General features: G+C 40.5%; 1 protein-coding gene across 3 annotated transcripts; it reads left to right on the plus strand.

The window, feature by feature from the left end:
• Positions 1 to 26,499, plus strand: sema3b (semaphorin 3B). Of its 3 annotated transcripts, none has more exon segments than NM_001127436.1 (18): positions 1 to 91; positions 8,928 to 9,071; positions 10,142 to 10,299; positions 10,377 to 10,439; positions 13,096 to 13,215; positions 13,402 to 13,495; positions 14,197 to 14,316; positions 15,935 to 16,077; positions 16,774 to 16,891; positions 17,217 to 17,286; positions 17,899 to 18,043; positions 18,286 to 18,505; positions 19,507 to 19,598; positions 20,180 to 20,221; positions 20,316 to 20,473; positions 20,606 to 20,661; positions 23,023 to 23,162; positions 23,285 to 26,276. In NM_001127436.1, coding segments are annotated over 17 exon segments (2,322 nt in total). In that variant the 5' UTR covers positions 1 to 91; positions 8,928 to 8,971; the 3' UTR covers positions 23,768 to 26,276.
• Positions 26,500 to 26,736: the final 237 nt, after the last annotated feature.

The raw sequence follows: 26,736 nt of genomic DNA on the forward strand, positions 1-26,736 counted from the left end.
AGCTAAACTGCCTTTCATACCAGGGGACATGTATCATTCCTCACCCCCCAGCTGTGGACACTTTGCCCTCCTGAGTGGAATATATTAACAGGTCAGTTGTGTTCTGAGGGGATGTACTTGCCATTCCTACTGCCAGTGTAGAATGTGCCACATATTAGCGAGTCACACAGTGACTGTAAGAGCTTGGGCACAGCTTGAGCCCAGGGCTGAACATGAACGGTGCTGGGTACCTGGGGCAGCAGAGACCAGCGGCTTACAGGTGACTTGGCCACACAAGGTGATGTAATTCCTTGTGTGTGTCTGTGTGTAGTGCTTACTGTGTAACTGTGTGTGTTGTAGTGTTTGTGTGTGTCACTTTCCACTCTCCTAATCCCTTGCTAGGGATGTACTACTTTTCTATAGCAGGGGCTGTGTACAATACAAGGTATGAGTATACAAGTACAAGTATAGCAGGTGATGTTGAAAAGGTGTATAAATCAATTATTTTCTGTATCTAAATCATAGGCAGTGGCGCTTCTTAGGTCCCTTATGCATTTTACTATAAAGTTAGTTGTGCATATAGAAGGGCTTGTGCATGAATACAATGCAGAACTGAACGTACAAAGAAGCAATTGAAATGAACATTGAAATACCATTACCATACTATGCCTATATTCTACATAGTTATATGTGATAAATTCTGTGTATGGTGAATGTTGTTTATATACCTAGCAAGGTGCTCTATTTAATTACAGTCAAACCTCAATTTTACATACTCTGGTTTTAAGTTTTCCTGCATTTTACACTTTTTTTCTGTTTTCCCACCAACATATAATGCATTATGCATTTTTCTGATTTTACATTTTCCCAGATTTTACACCATTTTTTTCTGGTCCCCTGAAAAAATGTAAAATGGGAGTTCCACTGTATATGAAGTATATGAAACATCCACTGTAAATGAAGGTAATACTGCGTGGTATTTATGTGTGCCATAGTGAGATATACGCAAATGGTCCAATACCCAGCCAGCAGGATCTTTGATATACTGAAAGCATTGCATGAATATTTGTGCGTGTGTGTATCACACATTTGTGAGTGTAGCAGTATAGTCGTTTTTCAGCATCTCTGCGCAAAAGCAAAAGTTGGGAGGGGAATACTATGCAACTCAATGTGAACAGTGCGCTTTTTTTTATTTGTCTTCCACATATATATATATTGTAAAGTCTCTTATAGATTGTACAGGTATTTATGTAGGTCAGATTGATATACAGGATTAATTTATCAGCACATTAGTGCTTATGTTTTGTTTTAATTGCTGTATTCTTTTTTAAGTGCTATATATATATATATATATATATATAGAGTGTATATACCGGAGTGTATTTGTCACCCCCACCCCCTACCTATGCACTAGCTCACCTGTGTGGGGGGGGGGGGTAATGCTATTAAGCAGGTCTCTGCCACCTGGTTTTAGGAATGTACTTGTCACCCAAAGCTTTCTGCAGATTTATGTCCTATTGAATTCCCTTCACTGTCCTTTTTCTCATTTAACCTCTAACCTCTGCCTGCGAGACTCGCTGAAAGTTCAGGTGTGCCTGGCTTCAGGTGCGTTCTGAGTCAGTGGAGCCCCCCCGGGCCAAATGCATTTCCATACCGAGGACTTGATGTTGCTGCTTAGAACTTGATTTATTTATTACCTGTTATATATACGGCGCTGACACATTTATGTAGAGATTACACATCATACGCATCAGTCCCTGCCCCAGTGGAGCTTACGATCTAAGGTCTAAGATTATTTTACTGGATGAAATCTGTGTATCTCCTTTAATGTACCTTATAGCTCCTCCAACTGCTGTGTGTATTGTGAGTCGGTCTGTATTGTTTTTTATAATGGTTTGGCACCCTCCTGCATTGGCCACTATTGCTCCCACCATAAATCCACCGTTCTCTGTAGCTGTTGACATATTTTTGCACTAGTTCCATTTAAATTTACTGTTCCACATAATGATTGCATAAAGTCTTCTACAGCTATTGCTGTATGCTTTCCTCTGCACCACTCAACATATTGCATTTTAATACACAAAAGTCATGAATATCTCTAACTTATCCTTAGAATGAATGCTTAATGATGTCATCAGTTATAATTTGTACGAAGGGTACGAAACGTGTAAGGGTCTGTATATTTTTACTATGGCAAATTGAATAAAAACATGATTTTTAAGTAAAGATTTTGCAGTGAGTTTGGGATACTTTATTGGATATGGATTGTAGATTTCCCCTATAATCTGGGGCAGTATCCTATTAACTATGGCCCTTTTTGACTGGCCATTTATGACCTCTATTATCTGTAAATTGGGAACAGTTATAATTTGTGCTTAGTGATGTAATTTGTGTAACATGGCTCATGTCTAGTATAAGAAATAATGTAGCCCCTGATTTGTAATATCATTATTTTATAATAGGGGGTCTATTATTCCCTATGTATGTCCCCTCCCTTTAAATGGGTAGTTCACCTTTAAGTTAACTTTTAGTATGTTATAGAATAGCTAACTCTAAGCAACTTTTCAACTGGTCTTCATTATATATATATTTTTTTATAGTTTTTGAATTATTTCCCTTCTTCTTCTGCCTTTTTCCAGCTTTTAAACTGGGGTCACTGACCCCAGCAGCCGGAAAAAAAAAGCTATTTCTTGTGTGCGTCTACAATTTTATTATTGCTGTTACTTTTTATTACTTATTTGTCTATTCAGGCCCTCATATTAATATACCAGTTTTTTTTATGCAAAACAACTGTCTTGTTGCTAAGGTTATTTGGGCCCTAGCAACCAGATAGCTGCTAAAATTCCAAACTGGAGAGCTGTTGAACATAAAGATAAATAAAAAAAAAACAAAAATAAAAAAAATGAAGACCAATTGCAAACTGCCTCAGAATATCACTCTCTACATCATACTATGTGTAATTATATGTAGATTGGGAATTGAGATTGAGAATTAACATGCCATTTAATTCTTTCACTCTTCCCTTGTGATCCCAATTTTTACCCCTGTGCCAAATGAGTAAGGCCTATTATTTAGCCTCATGTCAAACACAGGAGTATATTTCCCTAATAATTAAATGATGATGCCCGGGCATCCTTGGGTGTTGGACCTCCTTCCATAAAGTACTTTCAGTTTCATCTTTGTTAAAAATTAAACTAATTGTTGATCTATACAGCAGTATTCTTAGACACATTCCAAAGTGTTTTTGTGCTTTTTGAATGAATTGCCTTTATCTGGTAACTAGCACTTATCTACCCTAGCAACTGGGCAGCCGTTCTGAATTCAGAACAGGAGAAAGTCTAAAAGGAAACAATTATTAGAAGAATAACAATGATATTGAAGGCTTGCAATCAGTTTTGATGTTTGGTCGCTGCAGTCAGTGATTCTAACAACCAGACAGCAATTTTAACTGCAGCCTGGAAAGAGACAGACTAGGAAGGCTAATAATTAACCAAATTAAATATGTATAACACGTATTGATAAGCTGCAACATATACTGAGCATACAGATTACATACAGAAACACAGCCGATACAAGAGGTAAAGAGAACCCTGCCCAAAAGTGCTTACACTCTACAAGGAAAAGGAAAATACAGAATGAAGACCAACAGAAAGGTTGCTTATAATAGGCCATAGTACAGTATACTGAAAGTTAATATAAAGGTGAGCCTTCCCTTTAAGGAGTTGCATACTTCCAATGGTACCTGTATTGATATTGTTCTTTTGCATGAATGATTCCTCCCAAGGCAAATACTTCTGCTGCAGAGCCACTTACTGTCACATTTACCCAGTATGAACCACCGAAAGGCCTCACAATACCCTCAATCTAACTTTAATGGCCACCGAGTTGTAACCTGCCAAACCTTGTCAACCCCGATAGTTTATAAACAGTATTTATTCTGACTGGCGCTGTACCCTGCCTTGTGTATTCACAGCATCCGGTCTGTTCTGTTTCCCATCCCACTTCCTCCACAGTATGAGACCAATTGCTCAGGAGAACAGATCTAACCCATCACTTTCCTTAGCTATGTTCTTTGGACCTCATCCCATTGCTTTGGTCTTTATATGGTTCCTTTGTCTCCATCTGGACATCTGCAACCTTAGAGGGTATCTACCATCTATTGCCAACATCTGTAATATTACCCAGCATCCTCTTCACCCTGCTGTTCTACTCCACATCCCCATGTTCTGCTTGCTGACATTCTACTTGCGGTACTAGAACATTCCTACTTATCTCTTGCTTTTCTCTCTTCCATTCCTTCTCTTTCCCGCTTCACATGCTCTCCAGTTCAATGCCCTTTGGCCACAGTAAATTATAGCAAAGCTTTTTTTGTTACAGTGGTTGAATTTTAAAAGCGTTGTAATTTATTTTTTTATTACAGGGATTTACACAATTTTAGGATTTGGCCAAACGCCAAATCCAGAGTTGCATTTGCAATAAAATTTTTAGCATATGAAAACAAATTGTCACCTTCAGTTGTCTAAAGTCACATGATATTAAAAGTTTGAATTTGGTTCAGTCACTAAGGAATAGTGATGAGCGAATCTGTCCCATTTTGCTTCGCCAATAAATTCGTGAATCTTTAAAAAGATTTGTGGAATGGCAAAAATGTTGCGCGGAAAAAGAATTGTCGCCCGCGACTATTCTTTTGATGCCTACGACTATTCTTGCGACAATTCGGACGTGCGACTATTCTTTTGACGCTTGCAACTATTCTTGCGACAGTTTGGACGTGCGACTTTTCCTTTGATGCCTGCGACTATTCTTGAGACTATTCTTGCGACAATTTGGACGTGCGACTATTCTTTTGACGCCCCCGACTATTCTTGCGACAATTTTTGGACGAGCGACTAATCTTGCACAATTTATGGACGCGCTGCAAATTTTTCAGCTGCAAACTTTTTCATCCGTTTCGCAAAACAATCCGCCAATGGCGAAACGCAGAAATTCACTGCAAATCCATGCCTGGCAAAACATTTCACCCATCACTACTAAGGAACCTACATTTTGAAATATAAAAGGATTCAGCCAATTCCCCAACTGAATCCATAATCATCCTATATGTATCCATGTACTGTATATTACATATATTGGAATTTTGGCACCACAAAGAAAGAAGTTGCAATATACAGGTTGCAGACAAAGTTTCCTGAGCTGCCATTTTGGCAACCACACTCATATCATGGTACAACATTTAACCAAACTTTCCAACTGGTACAGTGGGGAACACAAAACATCTGGCTTTGCACTTGTTTGCCTCACCCCAGTTAAAGCTCCTGCGTGCCAGTTACACCCGGGGCCAGAACTATGGGTAGGCAGCAGGAAGATGTGCCTCGGGCACTATTGGGGTGGGTGGTGGGGGAATGTGAGCAATGGTGGGGAAGGTGTGCATGCAGGCAGAGTACCAGGTAAAGTAGTATGGCCTTGCCCCAGTCTGGTTACACCTGCTTTAGGCACCAAGCCTGTGTATACAAAGCCCTCTGTCCTTATGTATAGTAGTATTTTCATGTTGTTATAAAAAATCTTGTTTTTGTCCTTTTTTAAACTGCAATAAAAATAACTGTAGGAAAAGAGAATGCAACACAGTAATAGGCTCTATACTGCCAGTTACTCGCCATAAGCAATGCACGTGTACATACAAAGGCAAAAGGGCATAGGGGCAAAGGGCATAAAAAGTATAGCACTTTATATAAGGCTTTAAAAGCAACATGCTACACATGGAATGTAACAGGGTGACGCTGATACCATTTACTGCATATCATGATGCACTGTGTCTGGAACCTCATGCTGGCACGTCCCTGGCGAGGAAAAGGGGTCATTCATCACTAGACCAATTCCCCTATTCTGCTTTAGGATTTTGTTATTTAATGTTATATGTTTATGTGTTTTGGTTTTTTTTGCACTAACTCATCATTGTTTAAAATTTGCTTATGTCTCCTGTTTCCTCCCCTCTTATCCCGCTCTCTTCTGTTCTTGCTTATGGCTGCTTTCTGTTCTGCTCTTATTGTGAATTTGTCACTTTCTCTATTCCCCTATGTCCTGTGTTCACCTCTATTTTGAGTGAGGGGAGGGGTGCAATATAGAAAGATGTCATTTTGCAATTAGCTTCAGCAGTCAGATAATAACAGCTGCATTTCTAGGGGGTGTAATGCTGTACAGGTGTAAGGACCCCTGTAATATAGTCATTTGGGCATCTGCCAGTTTATCTATCATATCCGAGCAATCTTGCCCATCATGAGTGAAGGGGCATTTGTCACAGAGGGGGTTGTAGAGAGATCAGGCAGAGCAAGATGGTTAGCAGCTTTCTTTTACAACAGTGATATGAACAAAAATGTACAACTGCATTACAGAGACCAAATGCCACTCAGAGAAACAGCGCCCTTAGGGGAACATTGTGCAATAAAAATTCTCAGACAGCTGAACATGGAACATGGAGAGACAAGTCCCATAGTAATAACGTGAGAGTCTCTCAACAGCAGAAGGCAGAAAAAAAAATCTTGAAATGGAAGCATCTGGACAGAACCAATGTCAGTAGGTAGAGGGCAAGATAGCAGCTTGGCACATAGACTTGGAACAGACAATGCCCCTGGGTGGGTAAATGGGAGACAAATTCCTCTCACTTTCTCTTGGATCCACCATCAAAATGTTTTTATTGCTGTTCCCCAAATTGCACCATATCTGACCATTTAACCTCTGGTCTGATGATTTGGAAAACAGGCAAATAAATCTGTAAGTAACCATTGTTATGTAGGCAGCCAATGGGATAAGAGAGTTTGGAAACCCTAGGTCGAACAGCCGATTAATAATAACTAAATAATTCAAAAACCTCAGCCAATAAAAAATGAAGACCAATTACAAATTGTCTCAGAATACAACTCTCTACATCATACAAGTCAGTTTCAAGGTGAACAAACCCTTTAATTAATTTTAAAAAATTTCCCCTGTAATGCTTGATGAGTGCAAAGGGTACACAATCCAACGCTGGGGTTATTACACAGAGCCACTGCTCAAACAATCAGTCCAATTTATCCACCTCCCTGGGCAACCAAATTTGCTTTGATGCATTACTTATTTATCCAGTGGCCCAAATAAGCAGATCTAAAGAGAAGTCTAATGAAGCTTCTTACCAGAGACGCCATATCAGCAGGGTAATAATGATCTAGTCCAGGATTTTTTAAAAACCTAATTCCTTTACACTGTCAAAAAGCATCAAATAAAATTGCATCAGATCATGACAGGGGCAGCATCAACTTGACTGGCCCCTCCCAGCAACACCAAGCTCTTCCCCTCTTCATTAATATAACATAACAAACTACATGAAAAACTTCGGGTGAAAAGGGCCGCAGCTTCTTTATTAACAAATTGACATGAATAACAACCAACATATTTTAAAATCAGTTAGATGTAACTTCTGTAACAGGCCTAGCCCCTGTTATGCCCTATACTTCATACCCCTAGCACTGTTTTGCCCCCCTTTGTGGAGCTCTACCCGCTGCGACTCTACACTAATACCACCCCCTACTCTGCTAACCCTTTGCTCTGGGGAGTGTGGGCGGAAGCTGTTCCACTTCGATTATGGCCCTGTCATTCCCTAGTTCCTGGCTCACTCCACATGGGCTTTCTTTAACACCCTAAATAGAGTTAGTGGCCATCTCTCCTACTTACCATGTGGACAGAATAAAATCAGCCAATGATTTAATGGCACAGCAGAAAAGTCTGTACCAATTTCTCCAATGATAAACCATTAGTTGTGAAGTATGTTCAGTATTAACACAAAGGGCATACAGCACTAAAACACAATAGTCAAAGGACTGGCACAATTACAAGAAAATTGCAGCCTATCCTGCTCCAATGAAAAGGATACGGCTGAAAGAAAGAAATGGGAAGGTTTACTTGCTCTGGAGTTTGGCTCCATTCTACCTTTCCTGCATGTTGTATGTTATTGTTACATTTATCAGGAGGGAATTCGAAATAATTCAACACATATTATTATTATCATTTTGATCACTGCTGTATAAAGGGATCTGCGCAGCAATATGTACCAGTAGCAGAAGTGGAATATCTGTAATATTCATCAAGCACTCATTATATAGAGTGTTATAAGAGGAAGAATGCTGAGTCTGTCCAGAAATTAATCCCGAAAGACTAAAAGTATGTGCTGTGAGTATGAATCTACCCAGTCCCGTGCAGGATTAGGAATTACTTCTTGAAAGGAATGTATATGATTTTAGGTAAATATGGAGAATAATCTGTACTGTAGAATGAGTGGTGGATTAAAGAGGATGTAACACCAATTAAAAAATGTTGCTGATTAAAAAGAAAATGTAATTTTAACAACTTTCCAATCAACATTCATTAAAATTTTTACATTGGTGTTAACTTTATTTGTAAATGTAATTGCTGCAAAAGCATTTGTTTGTCCCTTGTTATTACCTGTAATGGTGCAATATTGAACATTTTAATTGTTGGGTTAATATCCCCTTTAAAGGCACAGCTGCCCCGCAGGGAATAACTAAAGATAATGCAGATAAAGATGTTTAGGAGAAAAGGAATGTTATTGTTGCTGTATAAAAAGTCCAAGGGTCAATCAAGTAGTGATAGCTACAATCTCCTTAGCACACGGATAACTATTCCAGACATTATATATTTCCTTAGCACCATTTTTCTACCTCATTGTCTCCCCTAAACTGAGGAACCAGTTACATTTCATCAAATGAGGCTTCAGTGGTCTTCTTGCTTGAAATTGCATCTGTGACTTGCTAGCCCATATGGCATCCTTCTGCAACCCATAGATACAATGACAGTAAGTATTTAGTGGGCTGATAGGGGGCTGTTGTGCCACATTTGTATCCCAATCCAAGCCTGTCAAACATTATCCACTCTCATTACTGCCTCACTCTCTCTTGCAGGGCAAGTGGTACCGGGGCCAATACTGTTCCACTGTATCGTAAAGATGAAACTCCAGCGTAGCCTCCTTTCTCTGTGCCTTCTGCTGTATTTTGGCCTCATTGGGAGCAACAAGGTCACGCCCCGGCTGAAATTGTCCTATCAGGGTGAGTAACTGTGATTCTTTTTGAAAGATAAAAATCTATGTGGTCACTGACTAACATAGCAATTAAGGTCCCAATACATGGGCCGATTCTAGCTGCCGATATCGGTCCCTAAGACCGATTCGGCAGCTAAACGGCCCGTGTATGGGCACTACCGATGGGTCTGCCCGACCGATATCTGGCCTATTAGCGGGCGTGTTAGAAAATCTAGTCGGATCGGGGACCGCATCGGCTCGTTGATGCAGTCCCCGAACTCACTTTGCCTATACCCGTCGTTATAATTTGATTGTTTGGCCCCGAATTAGCCTGGATTCTCCCGATATCGCCCCCCCGTAGGTGGGAGCAGATCTGAAGGTGTATGGGGACCTTAAGACAGGAGCCTCACAGTTCAGTTGTGTTTTTGTTGCCAGGGTCTGTGACCCTGACAACCAGATAGCATTTTCACTTCCATTCTGAAAGAGGCCCAATAGGAAGGCCAGTCATTAAAAAAATATATAAAATGAAGTATTTATAAAGTAGCAACAATAGGGGGCAGATTTATCAAAAAGTGAGGGTATTCATCAAATGTAATCTCATTAGATGTAAGCTCATTAGAGCTTTTTATAATTGCAAGATATTAAGGGTTAAAGTACTTTTAATATGAATACATTAGGTTACAACAGAGCCACCTGGTCATTTTTTGAATGTGAAGTAGTCGAGGACTTTGTCGAGGACATTGTCAAGAGAATGAAAGGGGGAAAGAGGGATGTTCTTCTGGTTAGGAAAGAAAAGTTATCAGAGGTTTCTAATGCCTTTCCTAACCAGAAGAACATCAGATCAGCCCTCTTTTTCTCTCCTGACAAAGTTCCACCATGTTCTAGACTACTTCATGTTCAGTAAGTGACCAGTAGGTGGCGTTGTTGTAATAAATTCGTTGATATTAACAGTGTTTTAAACTTTAATATCTTGAAATTTAAAAAAATAAACAATGAATGCTTAGAATAGTACTCTCGTCAATTTTACATCAACTTATTTTAAAGGTTTACTTATGCTTTAAATCACCATCTATTTGAGGGCCTTTTTTTCCTTTTCAGATCTGATGTCTCTGCATGGACTCAGGACATTTACACTAGAGCGCTCTTGCTGTTATGACGCACTCTTCCTAGATGAGGAGCGTGGCCGTCTCTTTGTGGGGGGGAAAAACTACCTGATGTCTCTCAGCCTGGATAATATCAGCAAACAAGAACTGGCAGTAAGTACATAGTCCTACAGCTAACGGATGCCCTAACATGGCACTTCCCTGGATAACATATATATTCTTCTTTTCAGATTCACTGGCCGGCACCGGTGGAGTGGAGAGAAGAGTGTAACTGGGCTGGAAAGGATATCAATGTGAGTATGACTATTCTTGCTTTCATATTATCAGCTCTTCTCCCTTCATACAATAAATTGTCTGCCATCGGGCCCACTTCTTCTAGGCAGATGGAGATGTAGTTATTATTGGAACTAACACATCCCCTGTTATTAATGCCATGGCTAGGGTTGCCAACTGGTAGGTATTTTACTGTTTGACTGCTAAAAATGATGTTTAATGCCAATGTTATTAATAGGGAAGAAAGTTACAAATATAGGAAGGCTGGTATTTCTTTTTCCATGAAAGGTGGCAACCTTAGCTATGACGCCCTGGTGTCTCACACATATCCATGGTCACCTGAGGTGACGTTCCCCCAGCACATTGTGACCAATGACCCTAATCATGACTGTATTTCCATGGCATTTGTCAGCCTGGTTTTCCTTCTGAGCTGTAACTGTGACAGCCATTCTGTTGGTGACAAAGGTCACTATAATTTAGGGCGTAAACTTTCTGTATGCAAACAAGGGTGTGTGAGAGGGAACAGACGGAGACAAGAAAAGGAAAAGTACGAGTTGGAATGAGCTGATATAGTGGGAGAAGGGCAGAGCTAAGTAGGAGGCATGAATGGTAACAATATGGCTTTGATATCGCACAGAACTAGCCACAGCACTTGTGTATCATTAGTGTATAGAGGTGTGGCCCGCTCTAAGCTTGGAATAAGGGAATCTAGTTTGAGTTTTATGTCAAGGACTGGTGACCTTAAGAAACCAGCACCAAAAATAAACTTTGACATTGCAATCTATCACTGTAAGCTCTCCTGGGATATCACAAGTCACCTTACTGGAAATAACTTCATCAGGGTGACAAGCACCCGCGCAGCCCCAGCCTTAGGGTAATGCCACGCTAACCTAATAACTTGCAGGGCGCTATCAAAGCATTTACAGCTGGCCAGGACGGCTTCTCATTGTAATCATTGTAACTGCCCAAAAGAGGAACACGCAAGCTTTTTTCTTCTGTTTACAAAAAATTATACCCCCGAACAACATAGGTCTCTATAAAAAGATATCACAGTACCATTGGGTACTCCTAAGTAGAACATTGCTTTTTTTAAGTAATAAAGGCCGCCCTCTGGGATCATATGATTCACAGTGCACACAAACAAACCAAGGGCACACATACATGTTAGGTCACATCAGCCAATGAAGGGACAAAGTTCTGCCTTTCAGAGCCGGGCCAAGCCAGCTGTGTGCCCTAGGAAACCAAACCAGCCACCCGGCACTGCTTCAGCGCACACAACTCCCCTGCAATGGCACCACACCTACACTTGCTCTTTCACGCACGTGCGAGGCTGTATACCTAAAGAACAACACACAAGCTCAGTTTGTTTTTAAAAATACGGACATTTGCTGATAACGGCAACTGATTTAATCAGTGACTTTCATTTTGCCCCTTTACTTCTTCATTCTTGCTTCTAATCCAGGTGCAATGCTATTGCAATGCTGTTCCATTCCAACAGCACTAAAGTTGCACCCTAAGTAGTTTTAGTGAGAGTGCCAGTTACATGTCACACAAGCCGCTCGCATGGCATCTGCACATTTGCAATCTGAAATAAAAAGTACTGCCTATACAGTCAGAGCAGTATCTGATATGAAATTACATCTATCACATGCATTACATATATGCTAGACTCATGTCTATGCTGGACTCACATGCATAAATACATAAGACAAATGTGGGGCGTTAATGGGTGAATTAAACACAAACAGAGGATTTATCCGTCAGTCCGTGTTGGATTGTGCCCATCAAAGTCACAGGAATAAATAAAGGGATGCTGATCCAAATATTCAGATGGGGTAATTGCAATGCAACAAATCAGACTGCATAGGGCCATTGTCACAAAGATGTGTGCTAAATCCACATCCCTTCAGCTGCTGTCGGACACAAGTGCTATGCTGTAGAAGGAAAAGAATACTTCCATATGTTTGCACAGATCACAGCTGTCTCTTTTTTTATTGCCAGAGAGCTTACAGTACATATATTAATTAGCTGCTATCTCTAATCTCCCCAGTTAGCTGGGAGTTAGGGAAGTAATTATAATTTTTGTTATTAATAGGTATTTGTAAAGTGCAAATGCCACAGGGGCTGCAATAAGATGCCATACACAGTCACTATTTATTGGGCCAGTGGGGGGCTGTTAGGGCCTTGAAATACCAGGGCCTATTTTGTTTGGATCTGGTAAATGGCCACCATATTCCAAAGTGCTGTACATATTAAACATATAGACGTTATACAAGTACTGACTATATAAGAGGTAAAGAGGGCCCCGTGTTCATTAGAGCGTAATGAGTAGTATGTATTTAAGACTGCTGCATTCCTGGGCTGAGGGTGAGAGTGCTAGTGAAGATGTGTATACTGTTATCAGTCAAAGCTAAAAGTTCAGGGTCAGGAGTGGGGGTGTTTGCGAGTTAGTGAATTCCAGCATTAATATGTGGCTCCCCCTCAAACAACACTTTCAGCTTAGTTGCTGCTATTCTGTAGAGTCTCGCTCCCCTCACAGCACCATGCCAAATATCTGTCCTATGGTGGGGGCACAATAGGGATGTGAGGTACCAGAGGGGAAAAAGAGCAAAGGAATGGAGGTAGGAGATAAAGAAGAACTTCACAAACCCTTTGCTCCATTCTTTGCATCCACAGATAGACTGTATGAACTACGTGAAGATCCTGCAGCCGTACAACCGGACTCATTTGTTCACCTGTGGGACTGGAGCTTTCCATCCAACTTGTGGATTTGTCCATGTTGGGCAGCGAACAGATGTAAGAGATACAAGGGGGCTGAGGGCAGTTGCTGTGAACCAAGAAGTAAAATATATGGGAACTAGGTGTGCCATGGCTTATTAAAGGGTAACTGTTGTATGGGAAATAGATATTGCCAACATGAAAACCGATAGAGCCCCTATGAAAGGGAACTGTGAATAATACTTACTTTAACTCTATTTGCAGGACACAGTATTTAAAATGGATCTGAGAAGGATGGAGGACGGGAAGGGGCGCTGTCCATATGACCCCAAACATATAGCAGCTGCCGTACTAGTAGGTGAGATTCTGAACTCAGCCAGTACTTTCTATCATGCATTGCATTCAGTTCACCATAGCTCATTTTTATACACTTATTTACTTGTTTAAAGGGGTAGTTTGCCCTTAAATGAACTTTTAACATGATTGAAAATGTAAAGACATTTTACAGATGTTTCTTGGACTATTTAGCGGCTTTTGCTGCAGATACTGAGTTTTAGAAGCTTACTTTTATTAGTAACTGGCAGCAGTTTAGAAACCAGAATAGAAGATGGAAAGGAGAAGGCTTTGACAGAAAGATAAACAATAAAATATAATAAAAACAATAGAAATATAGCCTCATAGGGCCTCAGTTTTTCAAATGCCAAGGTCAGTATCACCAGCAACAAGATAGGAAAAAGCCAGAATAGCAAGGCAAACCGTTCCAAAATGATAAGCAATAACATAAAGAAAACTGACTGAAAACTTGTTAGGAATTGCCAGACTTTAAACACGCCTAAAGATAACCTATGGGAACAGCTCCTATAACTCTTGTAGTACATATATTGGATAAAGGCACAGTTTGACATAGATCCTCCAGAAATGTGGAAATCTATTACTTCAGCACTATGTTATTTTTAGGCTGTTTATAATCAAATAAGGTTTTTATCATGAATGAGCCAACCAACTGTACATCTGGCATTTAAAATAATATTTAATAACCAACTCCTTTCCATCATTTAGGAGATGAACTATATTCTGGAGTTGCAACGGACCTTATGGGCCGGGATTTCACCATATTTCGCAGCCTGGGTAGGCGCCCTCCCTTGCGCACAGAGCAGCATGATTCCCGTTGGCTAAACGGTCAGTACCAACTCTCCATTCACTTGCTGTTAGGTTATAATAAGTTTCAAGTTTCAAGTTTTATTGTCATATACAAATAACAATGAAGCATCATTACTGTAATGAAATTTTTTTTGACCCGTGTTTCTCCCAACTTTACATAGACAAACAAAACAAAAAAAAAAAAAAAATACAAATATTAAATATAATAAAAGTGTGCAATAAAGGTACAAGTATTTACAATAATAAAATGCAATGCAATATTTGCATTGTGCAGTGAGGATTTAAAGTGGCTTTGCTTAAAGTGACACTGCGAAGAGTCCAGTAGTTATGGGGAGTGTGTGTTGGTTTGGGCAGAATGTCAGCAGTTCAGAAGCCTGATGGCTTGTGGGTAGAAACTGTCTCTGTATCTGCTGGTGCGGGTCGGGATGCTCCTGTACCGCCTGCCTGATGGTAGGAGCGTGAAAAGTCTGTGGCTGGGGTGGCTGGGGTCAGAGAGGATCCGCTGCATCTTCCTCCTACAGCGCTGTCTGTACAGGTCCTGCATGGCCGGCAGTTCAGTCCTGGTATAACAGTATATAATAATGTATTTTACTGATAGACTGATAACGCTAAATTCTAAGATGGGCTGTTCCTCATGCTTTGTGCTAGGGCCCCTGGTTTCCATGAAAGAAAATCTTAATGCTACAACATACATCAACATTCTTGGCAATTCTGTGCTCCCTATTTGTGGCAATAGTTTGGGGAAGTTCCTCTCCTGTATATACCCCTGGTAATGCACAAAGCACAGACACAGAATCAGTGATGGGAGTAGAAGAACTAGACTGGCAAGCTAATGACCTGATGGCTAAATCAGCCTGTTGGACGGATTAGAACCCTGAGTTTAAGCCAGGCCAGTGGCGTAACTATACAGGAAGTAGACCCCATGGCTCCCACTATAGCTTTAAGAAATCCTCCCTCCCCAGCTGCAACTGTTCCCTTGAGCAGCTGGGAAATACAAGTAGGTGTGTGGAGGGAGGGCCAGGTAGGTGTGTGCCTGCGGGGTGGGGGGCCACTGCTTATTGCTGTCCTGCAGATGTGGATTCCTGCGCTGTATTCCACCCTGGGCACGATCTGCAAGGGCTTGGTATGTTCTCCACATATCTGAATGGATTTCCTCTGGGCACTCTGCCTTCCTCTCATACCCCAAAAAATACAGGCAGATTAAATGGCTTTTGATGAAACGTACCACAATATGTATGACAGCGACCTTAGACCACTGAGGGTGGGGCTTTGTTTTAAAGCTAAATCCTTGCAAAATCTGAACCTCTGATATTTCCTTCATTTTTTTTTGCTCCTTAAAGTTTCTTGCTTTTCCAATACTGATCCCATTAAATGTTCCTGGATATCTCCTCATCTCCACATTAGCCATTTATCAAAACTCTACCAGCTTCAATCTTTCTCTCTGTTGCTCTGACTTCTGAAATCTCAGCCCTCTACATCAGAAACTGGCCTTAATGTGTTCAGATGTGCTCTGGTTTCCACTTAATTTTCTTTATAATTAATTATATTGTGGTTTTCTCATAGGCTGTAAGTACATTATTTGACACCGCACCAATGCTAGAAAAGCATGAACAATCAGTTTGTTTTTTATTCCCAGAACCCAAGTTTGTGAAAGTTTTCTGGATTCCTGAGAGTGAAAATCCAGATGACGATAAAATCTACTTCTTCTTCAAGGAGACACCAGTGGAAGGAGCCGGTGGAGTGAAGCAGTCGTACGCTCGCATTGGGCAAATCTGCAGGGTAAATGAGACACAAACCAAATAGCACTACCTGTTCTTACTTAAAATATCCCTTACAATTTATCAGACTGTATTCAGAAATAAATTTTTAGTTGTGAAGGAAAAGGAAGTCAGTGGCAACCAGGACTAGACTGGGGTTCAAAATAGGCCCTAGTATTTAAATTACACAAAGACCCAAACACCCCCCACCAGCCCCATAAATAGTGAGTGTCTATGGGATCTTACAGCAGCCCCTCTGGCATTTGCCAGAACCCACAGATTGCCACTTCAGGCCTGGTGGCAACAAACCCAGCAAATAATTGTCATAGTGACCATAATGGAAAGAGAGGGCTATGATTTTACATGTGCTATTTTCACATAGACTGGGGGAATGAGATTACATAGCTTTTGTTTCCTGCTAGGATCTCAAAATTGTATTAATTTAGTATTTTTACATCCCTTATATTCCATAGTTTTCAAAACATGTTAACCTTACCAGCATATGGCCATTCTTAGTGGAAGGAGGAAACCCACCCTCCTATCAGTCTTGTCCATGCTGCCAATGCTTCAAAGCTCAATACTGCTCCTTGCCCAAAGCATTCATGTATATGTAGAAGGCTGTGGTAACATTTCCTACACATACCATGTTCTGGAACTTCAGATTTAATTCCATATACCTCATTCATCCCTTGGTAATAATGTTGTCCTTTTTCAACAGAATGACTTGGGAGGTCAGAGGAGCCTGGTGAACAAATGGACAACTTTCCTGAAGGCCCGACTTGTGTGTAGCGTACCTGGGAATGAAATAGGAGGGGACACACATTTTGATGAGCTCCGTAAGTTTCCATATTGCCACTACACACCCACTTTAATGTGGGTATGAACAGTTAGGTTTTGGATTTTTTAGAAATTACACTGAATCCTCTGGAAGTTAGATCTGAATAATTGGCTGAATCTGATAATGTCACAATGAGCTCTATGACTATTAGAGCCATAAAATAATTTGGGCCTTTAGTTGGTTAGCTCAGAATATCTGGTTTGTGACTGGAAATAAAATATAGAGAGGGAACATATATATTTTTTTTTAATTATACAGTAGGAGTTCGTGTGGCCCTAATGTTGATTATACATAGTAACCTTATTCCCGCTTTCATCTAATAGGGGATGTCTTCCTTTTACAAACTCGGGACAGAAGAAATCCTCTCATTTATGCTTTGTTTTCCACATCAAGGTAAGGCCTCAGTCTGTATTTGTGATACTGCGGTAAAAGGGTTTGTAAACTCAATCATAACACTGTCGCACTGCGCCCCTTAGTTATTTTTAGAATTTGCTGAAAAATGTAATTATAGATGCAATAAAATTCACCAATGAGAATTCTATTGACCAAAAGCCTACTTATACATGTATTCACCAATGATTCCCAGCACTATGTCAGGCATGTCAGGCTTCTTTTTTGTTTCAGTTGTTTCAGTTTTTTATATTACACTGGAATCAAACATGGGGATAAAGGCCAAGATTTGTTTAGTGCTGAGAAACTGTACTTATTGCTTTCAAGTTCAGTTGCAGGGACAAAGGACAAGGAGCCAGGTTCACACAGATCAGCTGGAGGATTTGGAGGATTTTTTGCATTTTATGGAAAAAGTTTTATTGAGCAATATTGCTTTAAGAATACAACTGTGATTGGACTACAGTTTAACCTTCATTATATATTACTATATTCTAGGAGTCTGAGTGCATGGTCTGTATATGGAGGAAAGAAACATTTTATATGCAGTGAAATAAAATGCTCTTGTTAAGATCATACAACTGTAGCACTCTCAATAAGTCAATCTGTCTATTTCAGCTCTGTCTTCCGTGGCTCTGCCATATGTGTCTACACCATGAATGATGTGCGTAGAGCTTTCCTGGGACCCTTTGCTCATAAGGAAGGACCTAACTATCAGTGGGTGTCATATCAGGGCAAGGTGCCATATCCTCGTCCCGGGATGGTAAGTAACCACAAATAAGATATATATATATATATAAATAAAAAAACTGACTGGGGGAATTTCATAGATGAACAATGAGAACTGGGGGAGATTGCGGACATATGATGACTAATAAAGAGGAAGTGGCCAATTCCATGTCTGTGTACAGTTCCAAAGAATAAAAAGGGCTATAGTGGAATACAGGAAGTGAGTTGAATAACCTCCTACACAGATAACATGTGATTTTCTTGTAAACTCTACAGTGTCCCAGTAAGACATTTGGAAGCTTTGAGTCCACAAAGAGTTTCCCAGATGATGTCCTTCAGTTTGCTCGGAATCACCCACTCATGTTCAACCCTGTGGTACCTGGGTCGGGCAGGCCTGTCTTCTTGCGCAGTCATGGAGACCTCAGTTTCACGCAGCTGGCTGTGGACAGAGTGGCTGCTGCTGATGGAGAGTATGATGTCATGTTTATTGGGACAGGTAAATGAAGTCATTGGATAGTTGTACAGCTTATGTAAATGTATATGATTTATGAAGAACATAAACTCGACAGCAAAAGAGCATTAAAGTTTCCACATGACATGAAGACATTAAGACAATGCGTAATTTGATGGCATTATATAAATAAATGATGCTGATTAATCATCTTTTGAAACCAAAATGTCCCACAAATGTATAATAAATGAATGAAAGTTTTAAGCAGGGATTAAAAGTGATTCCCCCTTGTGGTCCAGGCTCACAGCAGTAGATTTAAGTAACTGTATGTATAGGCACTGGTTTGGAGGCTGAGCACTAGTTTGGGAATTGGTTAGAGCTTCCTCTTAAATGATTGTGAAGAATTAAAATGGTAACTCTCACAAAGCTACTTTACCTTTTGCACAATTCTGCTTCCTATCCATCCAGTCATTTTGCCAAATTGACCCCTTTTAAATGGGTCAATAAACAATAGTATAAAAGACTCCCAAGTCCAGGGGCAGAAGAGCGTTCCTACACTTCCTGTTATAATACTTGGTACACTTGGTATATATTACATGAAGGATTTCCTCATCAGCAAGAGTGCCACCCTTCCAATTTTGGCAGAGTTGGTAGGCTCTACAGAGGGATAGATCCCCTCAATATGGCTAAAAGCCTTAAGTATGATAAACCCTTTCAAGATGCTGTTCCTCTGAGGAAACAAACCCTTCTGGTATAATTCTACACTTTGGCAGTTCATTATTGTCAATATTGTCAGGATCATTTCCATTATTGTCAGTGGGAGACACATAACTTACAACAGAAATATTACAGCCAGAGAATCCTCAGCATTTATTTATATAGCCCCAGCAAATAACGCTAATGGAAATAGCAAGCATAGAAGTTTTCTGCTACATTGCATATTAACAGAGAGTAGAGGATAGCAGGGCTGGGCTGGGATTGGGCAAAGGATGTGCAGAATTCTGAAAACACTGTTAACATCAAAACAACATTCTCTTTGCCTTCAGATGTTGGTTCAGTGCTGAAAGTGATATCAGTGCCCAAGCAAAGCTGGCATCACGTGGAACAAGTTGTACTGGAGGAGCTACAAGTCTTCAAGGTATCAAATATGTTTTCTCCTCAAAGCTTTGAAGGTTCTTAAACTAGAAATATTTAAATTGCATGTGGCCAGGGTCCCCATTAGCTCATAACAATGCATACATATGAAAGCATTGTTGCATCAGTCATTCAAGTACAAGCATCTTAGATATCAAAGATGTGTTCATCCCAAGTCCTGCTTTAATTGACCCTTCAAGATGAGCATCCAGAAGTATCTAGAAGAGAATATGTGCCTAACTGCTTTTAGGCTGCCCCACCCCACATCAAGGCTTGGCGTCTAACTGAATGGGGGAAGAAACACAGGAAATTGAAAAGAAAAACCTTTCTGAAGTAAAAAAAGGGGAGACTTGTGAAATATAGCTGAGAATGTTAATTGTAATACGTGGCGGAGGGCTTTATTATAAAAGTCTACCAATTAAAATGCAGTAAAATAAATGAATAAATAATTAATAGTACCCAGGAAGTACTGTTTTAACTCAATCTCAATATACTCTTGTCCTATCTGTCTTTTCTTTTCTGCCCCACCTTTTGCTTTGCTTCTTGTGCTTCTATTAACCATCTGATCATGGTTTCCCATTGCAGAATGCATCTCCTATAACTACCATGCAGATCTCCTCCAAGCGGGTAAGTCGTAGTCTTTACGTCATGTTTTGAAAATGTTGGTAAATGGGATGGACTTGTATGTGTGAGACTGCCCTCTGTTTCACTTTTCCTACAGCAACAGATATACGTGGGATCTGCAAGTGGCATCTCCCAGCTGCCCCTGCACCGCTGTGGCATCTATGGCAAGGCATGTGCAGAGTGTTGCTTGGCCAGGGATCCCTATTGTGCTTGGGATGGTGCCAGCTGTACACGTTTTCTGCCCAACACTAAGAGGTAAGGAACTATCTTCACCAGCAAACAGGAGTAAGACTCATCATTTACCACAGTCTCTGAGCATTTCTACTTCTATTTCTTCCCACCAACTACTACTCTTTTCCTTATGATTTTCCAATTGATGTTTTGAAGGAGATCTCGTCGCCAAGATGTGAGGAATGGAGACCCCAACACCCTTTGTTCAGGAGGTGAGTGTCAGTCCTTTCAATATATCTCTTTTCATACGTGAGGCGCAAGACATTTCACACTTATGTGCCTGTTGTTTACACCTGCCTTAGGCACCACTCAATGGCATGCAATTTAAGGACATTTAAATGTATGCCTGTATCTATACTGTGCCATCAGCCCTCTTGCTTCAAAGAATCATGTTGCACCTACTTGTGTGCCTTAAATATACTGTATTTTTACTACTATTACTATACACATGGGCGTCCACAGAAGGGGGCAAGAGGGGGCACTTGCCCCCCCCTGGAAAAGTAGCAAAAAAACCAAAAACCTTACTCCGTTTCTGCACTTTCCCCTCAAGCCCGTTTTTGCTGTGCTCCGATTGGATCTTTCTTCTTGTGGATTCACCAATCAGAGCACAGCTTCCTTGACAGACAGTAAAATTGACCAATCAGAGCACAGATGCACACAGGGATCGGGAGATTTTGCAAACTGGAAACAGAAATAAAGACTGAAAAGATGAATCTGCAGCTGTAACTTTACCTGAGAACCAACTCTCAACTTTTGCTGCAGTTTTCATCCCACAGGTACTATACAGTTCTAAAGAATCACTAGCTGACATTAAATTGTTTAATTTATAATCTATCCCCTACCCTAACACATGGAGGGTAAGTTAACTCTTTCCCTCTGAAAAAGCTCATTGTGTGTTTATATATGTGTTGTTGTTTTTTGCACTTACTATTTTTTTTTTTTTTGTCATTGTTTTGTTCATTTATAGTAAGTTACAGTGGGGCCAATGTTGTGTATCAGTGCCAGTGTTATAGTGCCAGGGCCTGAATATCTGCCATCAGTACCCACTGCTCCTCATGGCATATAATGTGCTGGGTTTGTAACTACGGACTGCATCTCACTGTATATAATGTGCTGGGTTTGTAAATACGGACTGCATCTCACTGTATATAATGGGGAGTCAGTACCCACTGCCTTTCTTGCTATAAAACTAACCTAAACACATCTAAAGGGGTGGTTCACTTTTAAGTTAACCTTTAGTATGTTATAAAATGGCCTATTCCTAGCAACTTTGCAATTGGTCTTCCTAATTAATTTTTTTGAATAATTTGCCTTTCTCTTCTGCCTCTATACAGATTTCAAATGGGGGCCAAAAAATATTGCTCTGCGAGGCTACAATTTTATTATTATTATAATTTTGTATTACTTATTTTTCCAAGTAGGCCCCTTAACTATTCATATTCCCATCTCTTGTTTAAATCACTACCTGGTTGCTAGGGTAAATAAGACCCTAGCAACCAGATAGCTGCTGAAATACCAAATGGAGAGCTGCTGAACAAAAAGCTAAATAACTGAAAAACCATTAAAAATAAAAGTGAATTAGAATGCGAACTACCCCTTTAAGCTAACTGATCCCAAACACAAATGTTTGCAGATCCCCTAACAGAAGTGCGCGTATGAATACTTTTACTACTAATACTAAACATTTTAGGGTAAAAAAAAAAAGCACCCCCACCCGCACTTTTGTACAGTATCCCTGGGAGTCAGTGGGAACGGCAAGAGGTAGTTGGGAGGTTAACTTTTTACGTCAGCAGTGAATCCACTAAGTGTCACATTAGCTGTAGGTCAGTCTGTGTATGGGCCATATTTAGCCTCCCCTAGTATCATCCTGCAAAAAAAAAAAAAAAATATATATATTTATCTGTTGCAGGATGATGCTAGCTTACTTGCCCCCCCTTGGAAAATTTTCTGCGGACACCCATGACTATACATGTCCTTAAGCATCATGGAATCTTAATTACTACAGTTGGCCATACACGCACCAATATAATTGTACAAAACATACAATTTCCAGACTGTGTGTGATCTCCGCATTATTGTCCCGACAATTTTTGTACCATAGTGATTGGTCATTTGGTTGGACAGACGATAATACCTGTGCTTGTATACCTGTGTATTTGACAATATCCTTGGGTGATCTACAATGTACTTCTGGGACAAAACTTTCTTATGATTGTTGTCTGGCAATTATTAATGGTCAGAATATGCTCGGATTTGTTATTTTTAGCACTTTAATCTGTCAATTTCAATCTGAATGTTGGTTTTAGATTGTTGCATAAAAACATATGATCAGTAAATGGATATAAATGTGTATGGCCAGCTTTAGGTTGGAGACACCATTCTGTTTACTTTGTATTCCATATTTACTTAGTGTTTCCTTTATCCATAAGTTGCCTGTAAATAATGGGTTTATGAGATAAGAACAGATGTACTTGTACTTAGGCTCAATTGAATTAATATCTCTGCTAATCACAAAGGTAGTATTAGACTGCCTTGTTGTAATGCAATACAACTGATATTTGCTTGCCCTGCAGAGCAGCAGAGATTTAGCGTGCAGGAGAAACGTCTGTTGGGGGTTGAAGGGAGCAGCATATTCCTTGAGTGTCTTCCAAAATCTCTACGTGCTCAAGTCACTTGGACATATCAGAAGGCACCAGAATCTTCAAGAACAGAGGTAAATATCAGACCCAGTTACCCAGTTATAAAGGTTCTCCCCAACAAGTACTTCAGTTGTTTATATGTATTCCTTCCATTCTCTGCTCAGTGTCAGCTCTGGTTCTTTTCCTCTATCAATAGGTTCAGTTTGATGAGCGTGTGCTTCAGACAGACCGTGGTATTGTTGTACGCAATGTATTACGCCGTGATGCAGGCACCTTCATATGTTACTCTTCAGAACATGGATTTACACAAACCCTTCTCCGCCTTCACTTAGAGGTTATTCCTTCCTCCAGGACTGAAGAACACTTAGGGCTCCAGCGTGTTCCGCACAATCGATGGTACCAGGATTTCATGCGTCTAGTACAGCAGCCAGGCTCTGTGGAGCAAATGTGCGAGGAGATATGGACCCGCAAGGGCCGAACCTCACATCCACCTGGACCCCAGGGGGCCCCTCATGTTCCAGGTTCCCAAGGACGAAGTCTCCCAGCTGTGCCACCCCTCAATATTAAAACCAAAGCTCAAAAGTGGAAGCACTTAGAGGATAAGAGGAAGGTGCGGAGCCGCCGGACGCATGAGCAGCTTAGCCGGGCTGAACGTGGTCCCAGAAGTGCCCCAAGCTAGGCTCTAAAGGAGAAATAGACCTTCTGTGTGGTAAAGAGAGGGAGGGGGCTTGAAGCGACTGACATTTGAGAGGTACTGATGCACCCACTAATTTAAAGTCTGTTGGAGAACAATGTGTTTGCGGAGTATTGCTCTATCAACCTCTGCCAAAGATGGACAATGACCTGCTTTTTCACATACCAACTAGGACGACAGCTAATAAGCAAAAAAGTCTAAAGCCTCTCTCCCTTGCACAATATTCTGAACTCCTTTTTATATTTATACATGCCCCTATCTTAAAGGGGTAACACTCCTTTTTTTGCATACAGCACACAGGGTATAAAGGGCAGGTGTTGCCAGGCTCTGCTTCTATATGGACTTCAGCTCTGGCATTGGTAAGCGTGAATGGTATGCGAAAAGCTAGGGATTTCCTTCATTTGGTTTAATACCCGGAACCTGATTAAATCAGCAAAAAAATTCACAAAATCCAGAATGTACAAAAGCAAATAACTGCATCCAAATAACTTCAGTCCTGCTACATCTCTGCCAGCATTATTCATGTGTACTGGGCACATTCTTTCCTAGTGTGCTTTTTCATTTTAAAAGACTTAAAAGTAATAAAGGCACACAGCAAAGCATTGCCATTCTATAGCCTTTAACTAGAGTGCAGCATGGCCGTCAAGGAGTTAATGGATGGGAATATGCCTGGCAACACTTCCAGACATTAATTAAACCATTTTTAGAAAATAACAACTATGCATATAGGGAAAATGTGCTTAAAACTTGTGGATAGCATAAACAGAGATAATACAAAGTTACACAAAAAGTGGAGTCAGTATCATTTTAAAGGAGAACTAAACCCTAAAAATGTATATGGCTAGAAATACCATATTTTTATGCTTAATTTATTGCACCAACCTAAAGCTTCAGATCCAGACAGTCACAGTTGTGCACAGGAGGTCACCATCTTGGATTTTGTTAGAAGTGTCAGTGACATTGAACATGCTCAGTGTGCTCTGAGCAGCTGTCATCACAAATTACCAGGCAGAAAAGAAGTTGATCTGTCATAATAACTGATGCTACAGGGCTGATTATTACATTCTGATGCTGAATGCACTGGTTTGTGTGCTGACATATAATGAGAACCTGAATTAATTAATAATGAGCCTTGTACTGTGACTTTTATATTCTAAGCCCTGGTAAGTGCCCGCAGCACAGAGCATGTGCAGGGAATCAGCAGAAAAGAAGATGGGGGGCTACTGGGGGCATCTTTGGGGGCACAGATCTTCCCTGCTGTTGGGCTGTAGTTGCCTTGGGCAAAGGTACAACATTTCTGCCCTACTTCATTAGTTAAGCTTTAGTTCTTCTTTGAGTGAAACACCCATTCTTTTGTGAGTATAAAATAATATTGTACTTTGGCCCTGTATCTAAAATGTTATAGCCACAGGGTACAGGAGAGAATACTAGGGAGTCATAGAGAACAGTGATACAGAGATCAATTATACCATGGACCAATTAGCCACTATTTCATGCTTTTAAAGGCCTGATTGTTATTAAAACAATGTTATATAAAAAAACTGATGGAAATCTTGGGCATGCTGGGGCCATAAAAATAAGATGACGGGCCATATCTGGCCTGTGTCCTCCAACTAGACAGCCCTACAAGCTATTATCATATACACTAGCATAATATTCTAAAGCAGGTTCACAAATATTTTGATTAGATTGCTTCCAATAATAATTCAACAGTTCAGCTTCTTGTATGCGGTGCTGGGGACTGACTGCACTGCAGGACTGGGATGTCCCTATAGGATGCTGGGGTCCTAGTTCCCAATAACCATTGGTTCATAAGCTTGACATCTCTGCTGTTGGTTGAATGCCCAGGATATATATATGCAAATTGACATACTTCTCTGTCACACACAATAGACCTTAAGTAACTGTGTGGAGCCCAGTCAGTCCGGGCATTGGGTCGCTTGAGAGCGGGCAGTAGTGGAACACGTTAATGAAAGGGTATCCCAATGTACTGTATAACTATTACTCACTAACCATTCTGCCAGCTCGCTCAAGCATGGAAAAACTGAAACACTTTTATACAGAATGTTCTAGCCCTTTCACTGCCATTTCATAGAAACTTCCTGCTAACCATGAGGGGATTAGACTGAGCATGATCATTGCCACAATCTGTGCAGGTTTATTCATATTTGTAGGCTGCCTGTTAACCCCCTGAGCAACCGGAAGCGCAAAGCCAGTGCTGGAGCAGTCATTGAGACTAACAATTTTTAACAAAGGCTCCAACTAACTACCTTGTGCCCACAGAGAGAATATATTGGTTATAGTGTAAATATTATTAGAATGTAAATGAACTTTCTGCTGCTAGAGATTCCTGTGAGAGACTAGACCATTCACAGAAGCCATCTCCTGCTTGACCTTGGCACATGGGGGGACATTAATGATGAACAGACTTGTATGGGACAAAACTGGATAGAGTAAATAACCTTATTAAGTTAACAATAAAGGCAATTATTTAGCGGCTGTGTGAATTAATGGTCACCAAACTAAGTGCTTAAGGGCTGTCAAAGGGCACTGTTGGGAACTGAGTAATTAACATAAAGTCAATTCAGGCATTGCATGTGCAATCTCCTTGGCATTAAAGGGTTTAAAAAGGAGTAAAATACAAATAAATACAACCCACAGTTTGTAATGGAGTTGGCATTAAGGTTTAAACAATAGTATAAAGTTTTTTTCCAACAGTTTCTGCAATTTTTTGTGCTCCCTTAGCCTAACATATTATCCTGGGTGTGATCTACTTACTCATGCTACCTGGACCTGACATATTTCTGCATTGAAACCTGCGCAGATGATGGTTTTGTCAGTTTTGACTATACTGCCTCACCATCTGGACGTCTTGGGTGGCAGTTCAATAGAGCATCTTCTGATTCTATTTGAGTTGCTCTGTCCAAACTGAAAATCGTGTCTGCTCATGTCCC

This window comes from Xenopus tropicalis, chromosome 4, assembly GCF_000004195.4.
Source record: "Xenopus tropicalis strain Nigerian chromosome 4, UCB_Xtro_10.0, whole genome shotgun sequence".
NCBI classification, from domain to species: domain Eukaryota; kingdom Metazoa; phylum Chordata; class Amphibia; order Anura; family Pipidae; genus Xenopus; species Xenopus tropicalis.